The following is a 10992-nucleotide window of genomic DNA, read 5'->3' on the forward strand; positions in this document are numbered from 1 at the left end:
ATATGAAATATTTGCAAAACTTTCTTTTGCTCGTAGATGTAAGCAAATGCCTAAACATATTTCTGACTTTATTATCTCGATTATGTGATATCTTTAAGATATATTGAGAGAACACCATGGAAGCTGTATCGGCGTGGATTTTGGTACTCGGTTGTCCTTGTACCAAGCCACACGGGTTGGCTTTTCTTATTTTGCAGATAGCAATGGCGGCATGAACGTACGAGACTGGTTACAAAGTGCCATTTGCGCAGAGTATCGCGCGATTTCAAATCTTCTATCAAGATCGCGTCTCGACTTCCAAGCTTCCTGTTCGTGGTGTAGCCTGTAGAACGGAACCTGAAGAGAGAAACACTCGATATATGTAGACGTAAAGGTGATAAAAAAATCGTAGAACATAGTTAGACTTTGTGTGAGATGTGAAAATTCGAAACGAGTCAACATGGAGATCATCATGGAACGCGACGCAACGACCAAAAATTCGACTACACCAATGGCCTCCATGAGGTTCGCCAAGCTGCAATTCATGTTCCTTCTTGGTCCACAAGAGGGGATGTGACTTGATTTAGGAGCGAACCTCGACATACGATGAATCGCCTCAGGGATCGTCAGATAGAAACATAGGCGCATAACAAAAATAAAATTAAAAAGAAAACAATAAAGCATTTACGACGCGCAGTGCATCCGACAAGGCTAGAAAATGGATTCGACAAAATTGGGCGGTCCAGCACCGACTAGTCCGACTCACTCGCCAGTTCTGCCGACCTACGCCACGTCTGGCGAAGGTAACATCGATTACATCATAGGTGACTACATGGAGAGACTGGGCACAAGACTGAATATTCTCGAGACCGAACTGAAGTATGCGTGGAGAGCGCTGGATCTTCTCAGTCAGGAATACATCAAGATGTGGGAAAGACTAGAAAAGCTGGAGGGTTTGCTGTACGAACAGCAAACTGTGATCAGCCAGTTGATCGAGTTTTATACCAGTGGTGGCGCTCACGAGAACGTAAACGTTATCGAGGAGACCCTGGCTAATCAGCAAGGCTCGGTGGGTGAACTGGACGCGATCGCAAAGAGCCTGAGTGCAGCGATAGACATCGAGGATACTACCGTGCTGCGGGAAAAACTGGCTCAACAGGAGCTAGCAAGGATGCATGGGATCACGCAAGATAGTACAACGGCCGCAACTGTAGTCACTGACATGCACAGAAATGTCAGAAATCTCGATACCTTGGAGACCCTCGAAGAAGAGGGCAACATACCCGATGAGGCATTCTACAGAAGTCTGAACAACGCCTATAGAGAAGATTTGATTTGCGGCGATACATCGAGACCGACGTCGCAGCTGGGAATGATCTGGGAGGAGGCTGAAGACGAAGATATAAACGGCAAGAAGGAAGTGGAGTCTAGCATTTTTGATAAGACTATGCCAAAAGAGAAAGAACTGGAGGAGCTGTCTAGTCAACCGACTAAGGAGGAAGTACAAACCTCTATAATGAAGAAACAGGACGAAGCAGACGAAGATGAAGGCGAGGTATTTAGCGCGGCCGATTACAAGAGTTACCGGGGGAACACACCGTGCATTAGCGAACAAGATCTCGCTCAGCTTTCTAGACTCAGTTCTCTCGATCAAGTCGCGTTAGAGAAATTGCATGAGATAGACAGATTAACCAATAAGCTGCAGAAGGACTCGCAGAATCTGATAGAATTGCAATCGAGATTGATAGACTCGCCGAAGCGAAGCCAGTATTCGACCGAGGCCGAGGCAAAACTTGCCGAGGAGGCAAGTAGTATAGACGAGCAATTGAGGAAGATCTATGCGGAGACCGATGTCGACAGCTGGACCTTCTCCAAAAGTCCCGGCTCTACCGGCGGCAGATCAATTTCTAGAGTCAGTACCGACAGCGGACTGGCTACTGACGGCGACTTCACAACGAGATCTATATCGCCAAGACTGACTTCTACGTCCAGGAGCAACTTAGACTCCATTTCGACTACCTATACTCCGCCTAGATTAGGTTATACGTCGGCCATACTGGAGAAGAGCCCAGAGCCGGTGATTCAGTTGCCGATCGACGTCGGTAATTTCGCGAAAGGGTACGCGGAGAACAAGGAACTGACAGATTTGATGGCCGAAAGCTTCGCGACGGCTGTCACTTGTGCTTCGCCCAATATTTATAGCACGACCACCGACAAGGTGCCGTCGCCCACGTTGTCGGCCAGCAGCGTGCAAAGCGTTCACAGCGTGCAGGGTCTCCGCACTAGACAAGATGGATATTTTGGTAGCGCGGCCCAGCTTAATCTCGAATTCCAAGAGAGCCGGACGCCACCTAGCCCATCGCCTAGCTCGCCACCTCCGCCGGCGCCGCGAGACACGACCGAATCCTTCCTCATGCCTGGCGCGGATCAAAGAGAATCAGACGCGAAAAGATCTCAGAGCCCGAGTTTCCTGCGAAATACGGAGAAGCTAGTCTCCATGGAGCAAGGTCGCCTCAGTCCTCGCACTCCTCACTCGCCCAAGTCACCGAGAGTCTCGCCGAAACATACGGTTAAATCCGGTAGCGCCGCCAATATAGTAACAGCAAAATCTGATTCTGGTTTATCATCCATGAGTGGCTGGAGCAGCTTAGATAAATCGCCGAGTTCTCCGAAGAGCTCCATCACTAAGATGTTGACTTCCTATTCGGTGGATCACACTCGTACGAGCAATCTTATACCGAGCACGCAGCCCGCCAGAATCTCCAGTCCGATACCACCGCTTCCCGAGACGACCGGCGCCGTCACCATTTTGCAAGAACCTCTCTACGATACTCCCGAAGGTAGAGATGCTTTCGCAAGCACTTTGACGACCACAGCCGGTCATCCTCCTTACACAACAACGATGAATCACTTATCGGCATACACGACCGCCAGTAAGTCGCCGGCCAAGGAAGATTATACATTTGTACCACCGCCAGCTCCGGGTGTAACCACTACCTGTCAGAGTCCTAAGAAACGCAGTCGTCAGCAGAGTTTTCAGCACGCTTACGGCTCGATGCCTTCCGGTACAGGTACAGATTACATCTACAGATCGGAACAACCGGCCATTTACTCCGTGGCTGGCAGTAATCGGCAGCAAGTTATCACGAGCGTGTATACTAGCGGTTCCGGTTCCTACGGGCCCAAGACTACTACCTCGGCTTACTATTCCTCTCCTGACTCGATGGAGCATCAATATACCAACTACCAGGACAATTACGGCACTCTTCAATATCCAGAGACGACGAGCGCCACGAATGTTCACGCAAAAAAGCCGATGCGTGGAAGCTCGTTTACGGACGGCATGACGAATCACGAAGGATACAAGGCGGCGATGTACCGCACGATGTTCCCCACTGGCAACATCACCGATGCACTTTCGTACTATCCGACCAGTGCAACTAATCTGCCGCGAACGGAAACCAATGAGAACACGTCGTGGCTGAACTCGATGGAAGAACAAATACCTCACGACTCGACGTCTTCCAGCATTAGATCCTTGACCTCCGACGGTAGCTACTCTCAAAGCCCGTATACGGACCGTAGATATCCCCAGCCACCGGCCTATCAGGCGCATTCGGCATATCAGCAGCATCATACTTACGCGAATCAAAACTACCCGCAAGCTTATCAACAGCAGTATCAATCGTATAGTCAACGACTGAGCAGTGCCGAGAGCGCGCAGCTCGCGGATGGTTATCAAAGACAATGGCAGAGAGAGCATCAATATATTCAAGATCATGAAAGCGGAAGGATATCTATGGAACAGCAGCAGGCGCAGCAGAGTGAATATTACGATGCCTCGAGTGTTATAGTCTCGCAATCCGGATATATCAGCATCGCTACAAATTTGAAAGATCACGAAGTCGATAACACCAAGCTGTCAAAAAAGATTAGAAGAGGCTCTTCGTTGAAGAATGCAATGAGCTCTATGAGTAATTGGTTGCCTGATTTGCATCTTAGTAAACGTCACAGAAGTCAATCATTACCAGGCGGAGTCAGAAGAGAAGATCTAGACATGCCTCAAGACGCTCAACAGCAGAGGCTGCCCGCCGAGATGGTAGGTAGAGGCCGGGGCAGAGGTCAGGCTGTCAGAAAAAAGAAAAAGCACACACTGGTTTCCACTGTCTCCGGTATTCTTCAGAAAGCCAAACGTCGCAGCCACCAGTCGCAGTCTTTATCCGATCCGGAACAGTCCGAAACCGAATGGAGCAGTGGTAGACAGAGCGGTCTGTCAGAGGATGAAGATAGTGTCATATCTGATATCGTTCAAGAACCGCCTTTCTTTGCCAAGGTAAAAACTGCGAGTATGAAAAGAAAGCAACCGCCACCGCAGCAAATGACGGCGCAACAGCAACAGATGATGGCACAACAGCAGATGATCGCGCAGCAACATCAGATTCAAACGCAACAAAAGGAGTACCTACAACAGCAGCAGCATCAGGCGCTTCAGCAGCAGATGCTTCAACAGCAGCAGATGCTTCAGCAGCAGCAAGCGCTTCAGCAGCAGCAAGCGCTTCAACAGCAGCAGACGCTCCAGCAGCAGCACCAAGTGCTTCAACAACAAATTCGTCAAGAGCAATTACATCAACATCAAGAGCAATTACATCAACAAGCTCTTCAGGATACGTGGACCAAAGAGAAAGAACAGAGAAAGATCGAAATTAACGAGCAAGACGTAAACGAGCAGTTGGGCATGCTCGAAGAAGAAACTTCAGGAAAGAGTACCGGTTCGGGGTCCGGTGGATCATCGATCTTCCAAACAGTCGGCGACATTAAAAGATCGACGGGCAGTTCGGACGAGGCGCCTAACGAGAAGGCACCGAAACTACCTCCCGTCACTCTGATCGGTGGCTCGAGCATGGAATTTGCCGTATCTCGAGCACTCGGAAAGTATCGTCAACGGCAATCCTCAACAGTATCTGATGAACAACCAGCGAACGATGAAATTAATAATGAAAAGAAGATAGAGGAAAGTCCGGCGCCAACTTTGGAGACGAGTTTCGAATACCCGGAGGATGTGTCGGAGAAGAGCGAGAAATCAGGCAACGCCAAATTGCCGGAACTTGTTACCAGTCTGTCGGAGGAAGCTCCGCCGTCGGAAGGTAGCCCGTCAGCATCTAGCATGAGAGGTTATAGCACTACAGGAGGTACACGGTTTCTACCGCGCCACCAACAGTCTTTGGAGATCCCTTGGACTGGTTCGCGGCCGGGAGAACCCGATGAGGATAATCGCAGTACGCATTCGTATAGGAGCACATCGAGAGTGTCCTCGAGGCGACAGAGCACCGAGGACTCGATCGATTCCGAGGACGAATGGTATTGTTACGAACTGAGAAAACTCGAGGAGTTGGAGAGGCAGTCTGAAATGGAGATGACCGAAGTGCTGATTGAGGAACCCGAAGACGAAGCTTTCCAGCCGGACGAGACAGTGAAAGAAAAGATGTCGTTTGTACTGAAGGAGCTTAAACTTAAAGCTATCACAAAACCGAAGAATCAGAGGAAGGAGGAAAAGGAAGAACCACGAACCACTAGAATGAACGGTACAGTCATCAAGGAGCATCGTTTCGACGAGAACGATAGTAGATATCGCGACGAGAAACCTATTCCGAAGCGAAAGTCTGCGGAAAGCGTGGAGGCTGTGTTCGCCAGAGTGACCGATTATCATACATGGGCGCACGAGATAGAAGCCAAGAAGGAAAAGCCTCCACCGTCCATGGAGGAGGGTTCATCCGGCGAGACGTCCGGTCCTGACAGTCCCGGACAGTCGATGGACGAGGAAGAGGAGGACGAGCTGCCGAAGGATCTCGAAGAACAGCAGTCGCGACGAAGTTCCAACGGTTCGACGCTACGTCACAGCGAGAAGATGCCGCAGGGCTCAGATTCCCTATCCCGCGAAGGTAGCGTAAGTGTACCACCTAGCGAAGTGTCGGTCAGCATCCCGGGAGCTTGGGATTCTGAAAGCACTGTCCTTGAAGGCCTCGAGCGCGACGGAGCCGGTAGCGCCGAGACAGCTACCACGGCGACCTTGAGTCTACCGAAGATCAAGATCGACTCCTCGTCCTGCGGAAGCTCGGACACGACATTGAAGGAGGGCCAGGTGAGTCCTGGCCCACCCGGGTCCAAGTGGAAGCTGCTCAAGGCCTTGAAGGAACGTAAGGCCGAGGAGAAGCTCAAGGAGGTCGAAGAAGCCTCTAAGGAAAACGCTATCTCGCAGGGACCCACGGCAGTGAGTATCATGATCAAGTGAGGACACGAAAATCTTTGTAAAGCGTACTCGAAATTCGGAGGTTGGGTAAAGCTGTGAATTAATATGTTAACATCACTTTTCACGTGTTACTTTTGCGATCGGCATCGATGTTTCATTTGACGTGAGGCTCCGATATTGATATTTAATCAAGTCCGAATTCTATTTTATTTTATCGATGATATACTTGCGCACGCCGAAAACGAGTCTTTCATCTATAATGTCGGTATTTTAGCGCCTCGATCAATTTGGCGATTGACGTATTTTCTCGACAATTGATTTTTCGCGTGCTTCAATTTTATTATGCGGCACGTATTTCGAATGTCGAGTGCGTTGGTACGTCGACTGTAAAACGAGCGAGATACTGCGAACTAAATAATATTTGGCGTTAAGATTAAGATCGTGCCACCAAAGGACACGTATACATAGTCAATATGGTGCGCGACACCAAAAGGAAGTCAAGCTTTGCTGTCTAAAAGGGCGACGACGGTTTTGTGCTTGCCCTCTTTCACTGAGGTTGTTAAAGAGGCGCACAGCCTCTAAAATGGTTGTACGAGAGACATACGTTACAAACGGTACTAGTCAATTTAAGTGTAACACCACTAACGCTTGGCCAAGCAATATTTCTAAGGGACGAGTGACGTCGCTTCGGTGACGATCGATTTATCGTGATCGATGATGATTGATCTCGAGATCCAACGCGATCATCGAGAAGCTCATTTAATAAGCATTTTAGACGTAATATTATAGATGGTGCTTTATTCGTAGATATACGCTTTAAGGTAGTAACTATTATTGTTAGAATCTGCTGCTATGTGTCTGCGCGACGTAGAAAAGTGTTGTGAAAATATGCCTGCAAAACGCGACATAGTATGGTTTGTAAAAAAAGAAAAAATATCTTATTTCATCACGAACATTATTTTATCTTAATTATTTTATTTATTATTTTTTTACTTTTCTTGCGTAAGTCTCATTGTCATAAATTATACTTGTAAATTATAATTACATCGACTATCATTGTTCGCGCGTTTGAGTATTACCTGAGGATCACAAAGGGCATAACGACAAGTCATATTATAGCGATAAGAACGTACGTCGCGCAGATACTCGCGAAAACTCGCATTTCGTAAAACATCGAAATTCATCGCTCTCGTAAATACCCATAAAGAAACAGAAAATACTTGCGAATCGCGTTGAGAGTGAGAAAAATGGATGTGTGTGTATGTGTGTGAAAACGATCTGGAGTAGAAATTGCGCCAGCGAATAGCCCGACATTTCCTGTACACCGGGATCTACAAAGAACTACATTGCAGAGTAAAACGCACGTGATACGTACCTAGAAGAACTAGCATCACGAGAGAGCTCGCGAAAAGCACAAAAGAGGTTTTTAGACGCGCGGCTATTAGCGTGACGAGTCGTTTGACGAGACGGAGAAACGCGGAGAAATTTAACGGCAATTAATCGCTGGTGTAAATGTACATTTCGCGTGATTCGTGCAAACAATAAACGTGCGGTATACAGGGAAGATCGTATTTCTTAAGGAGGTATTCATACTTGAATACTATATTCAAGATCGTCTCAAGAAATGCTCTTAAAAGATGCTATATAAATGTATAACATATAAGGCGATTTCAAGTCTTGAGTCGCAAGAGAGAGATGTCAACTATATAACATCTTAAGACTTTATTTAAAGCGATTTTGAATATATAAAAGTGTGAACCGCGCTTTCTTAGTTCCTGGGATAATAGAATATCAATGGGCACTTTCATCCACCATTATTACGATCGCACATTCTCGTATCATTCATGCAAATACAACGTATATAAAGCAAGTATTTGCCATTTTGCAACATTTCCTATAAATATTGACGATTATCCGAATCACTTAACTTTCACTTAACGCATTTTCGAATGAATTAAGTAGGACAGGGGCTATCGCTCGTGTGATCGGTATAATCGGTTAACCGTCGTAAATACGTCGTAAGGACTTCCAAAATCGGCGGCGCTTATCTCGCGTTGTCTCGATATTAATGCCATCCAGGGACGCACTCGTTGGAGCGATGCATTTCGCCAATATATTCCATTCAATCGCGCGTGAACGTAGAAAAATCGATACCTCGCGTTGTAATCCGCGCCGTCACGTGAGAGACAGTATTACGCCGACAATATTTCCGCAACTTGTACTCTTGTTACATTTTCTACACGCTCCCTCGCGAAGCGAAATAACGACGGGAATTTTATCTCGTAGATTTTTTTCCGAGAGACAGGAGCATTTCCTAAAAAAAAAAAAAAAAAAACGTATCGACAAATCCCCCCGATAATCTTCGTGCCGATCGCTGCAGATACATATTATACATCCGTAGAATGTTACGCGAAAATGCACGTGTCACGCCGGAGAAGATTCGCCGTAAATATGATGCGGGCACAAAATTTTTCTAACTGTCACCGTACGCGCGTTACAGTGCTGCTATGTAAGGTGAAAAGCAACAAGACTAATGATCGTTGATATGTACGTCGTATAGTAATAATTAGTATACATTACCTATACCGTAGTAGCGTAATAGAACTGTATCGTGACCATAGATAATTAAAATGTCATTTATATGCATCGAACTCGTATGATTTATGAGAGTTTTAAATTTGTGTTATGTATTACACAAGTCGCGTAATAATAAGTTATTAATACAATTTTAATATTAAAGATTTTGCGGCGTTTTTTTCTCTCTTTCTCTTTATGGAAATTATATTTAATTTCTATTTTACTTGCATATTTCATACACATCTCACAAGAGAGTAAATTTATGTTTCGATAATTAAAGGTGTATATAAATGACAGAAGGTATTACAAACATTTGTGGATAGCTTGCATCTTAAACATTTTTCCTTGTTCTCGATAACAGACGTGCATAATATTTCATACGATCGATCGCATTGCGTGTACCGACAACCATTCGACCTTCATGAAGACCCAGTAATGATCGAATGAATGAACTATATACATATATATATATATATATATATATATATATATATATATCGATGCATTTTAATAATTGTAACGCTGTACTTTATAGGGTGAACCTTTTCAAAAAATGAAGATATATATATATATATGAATACGCGTGCGAAAGACATATATATACCACACATAAACATTCACGTCCGATACATATGCTTCCGTATCTAAAGATTTACAGCCGTATTATAGTACTGTACTTAGGCTAATATTATTCTGCGTAATTCGGTGTTAGAATTAGGTGACTGGGGCAGTACCTGGCGTTCGAAGAATGTGTAGAGACGCTGATTTCGATACCGGCATATTCATTAACCAAGAGAATTCCAAAGCAACTATTAAGAAAAGAGTAAAAAAACGTTTATACGCGTATAAAAACAGATGTGAAAATGTATATCGCGATCAAAGTTTTGCAGTGAAAAAGTTCACAAAGTTCGGGTTATCCCCTTATATAAACTTCTAATAAACTACTGAGAAATATCTTTTCGAATATTAAGACTTTATGTAACAAAGTTTCACTTGTCAGAAGGGTCACAAATCTTAGACATTATTTCTTAAAGTGGATAGGATCGAAAAAGTACCGAAACCGGTGTCGCCAGTACAAGAGTCAATAATAATGGAAAATAACAAGATTTTGGAAGCGCTGTTTTAAGAAAGAACGAGGAAGGGACATTAGGGGCGGGGGAATATCTTTGAGATAGTTCCTTCATGGATATATAAGTAATAAAAAAATCGTCAACTCTCTCGAAATTATATGTCGTCGAGCCTTGCGCATTCATAACGATAAAAATAAAAGGACTAACAATCTCTGCGATTGCATCCAAAGTTTCACTTTCGCTCATTTTAGAATGTACCCTGAGAGTATTCTGTAAATATAAAATTCTTTTTAATAATTTTTTTTTATCCATTTACACGTAGCCTCTCTTAAGAAAAAGTAACTTCACGTTTTTCGAAAACAGAGATGCAAAAGAAAAGATTTCACATTCGCGATAATTGCAATTATTTTTTCCGTGTATTAGAGACTAATTATAATTAACACACGGTTCGGTAAAGAAACACTTTGTCGCTTCTCTTGTATAAAATAAATTATAATTTTGTATGTTAATTCGTTTATTTTAATTCACGGTCCGATTATTTCAACGTTGTCGAGTGAATATTTTTAACGAGGCAGCAAAACCAAACGCAGATTCCGTCTTTTACTAGAAATTGAAGGAAAACTGTTGCCTGTTAATTACGACGTGTTGAGATGATGGGCATACAAAGCCGAGGTTTAAATTAAAAAATAGCAAAGCGCTCGCTCTTTATTCGTAGCTTCGTTATAGATACAGCAACGTAGCGACATGTGAAAGAGATTTACTTTAAATGGCCACTTATAATTTGTCAAATGTATGTCGGAAAAAAAACATTACGATCATAATTTTGCTTCTGCGTAGTATCATCTTCATATCATACTATATGGACAAACCGCTACTTCGCGTGACATGGATGACGCCCCTAAATCTTCCTATTATGCAGTTTCCTTAGTCATTCTCGCCTCTATCAAGGACGAGAGAGAATGATCGCTAATTAATGGTTGCTGATGATACACCCGCGTTAGTAGGGCGTTGTCGCGAAATAACGTAAAACTTTATGCAAGTGTTGCACGCAAGCCGTCCGTATTGTATTCCTTTTTCGCCTGTTTAATTTTACAACCGCTATTTCCCGTAAATTTGTCT

The 10992-nt window shown here is 44.5% G+C and overlaps 1 protein-coding gene across 3 annotated transcripts in view; it reads left to right on the forward strand.

Moving 5' to 3' along the window:
* Positions 1-10992, forward strand: part of LOC115237569 — a 94233-nt gene that overhangs the window by 34567 nt on the left and 48674 nt on the right. For all 3 annotated transcript variants that reach the window (XM_029810701.1, XM_029810702.1, XM_029810703.1), the window contains exon 3: positions 198-6247. In XM_029810701.1, coding sequence (XP_029666561.1) covers positions 698-6247 — 5550 coding nt within the window. In that variant the 5' untranslated portion in view covers positions 198-697. The remainder of the gene's footprint in view (positions 1-197; positions 6248-10992) is intronic.

Source organism: Formica exsecta, unplaced genomic scaffold (genome assembly GCF_003651465.1).
Source record: "Formica exsecta isolate Colony F162 unplaced genomic scaffold, ASM365146v1 scaffold3, whole genome shotgun sequence".
NCBI classification, from domain to species: domain Eukaryota; kingdom Metazoa; phylum Arthropoda; class Insecta; order Hymenoptera; family Formicidae; genus Formica; species Formica exsecta.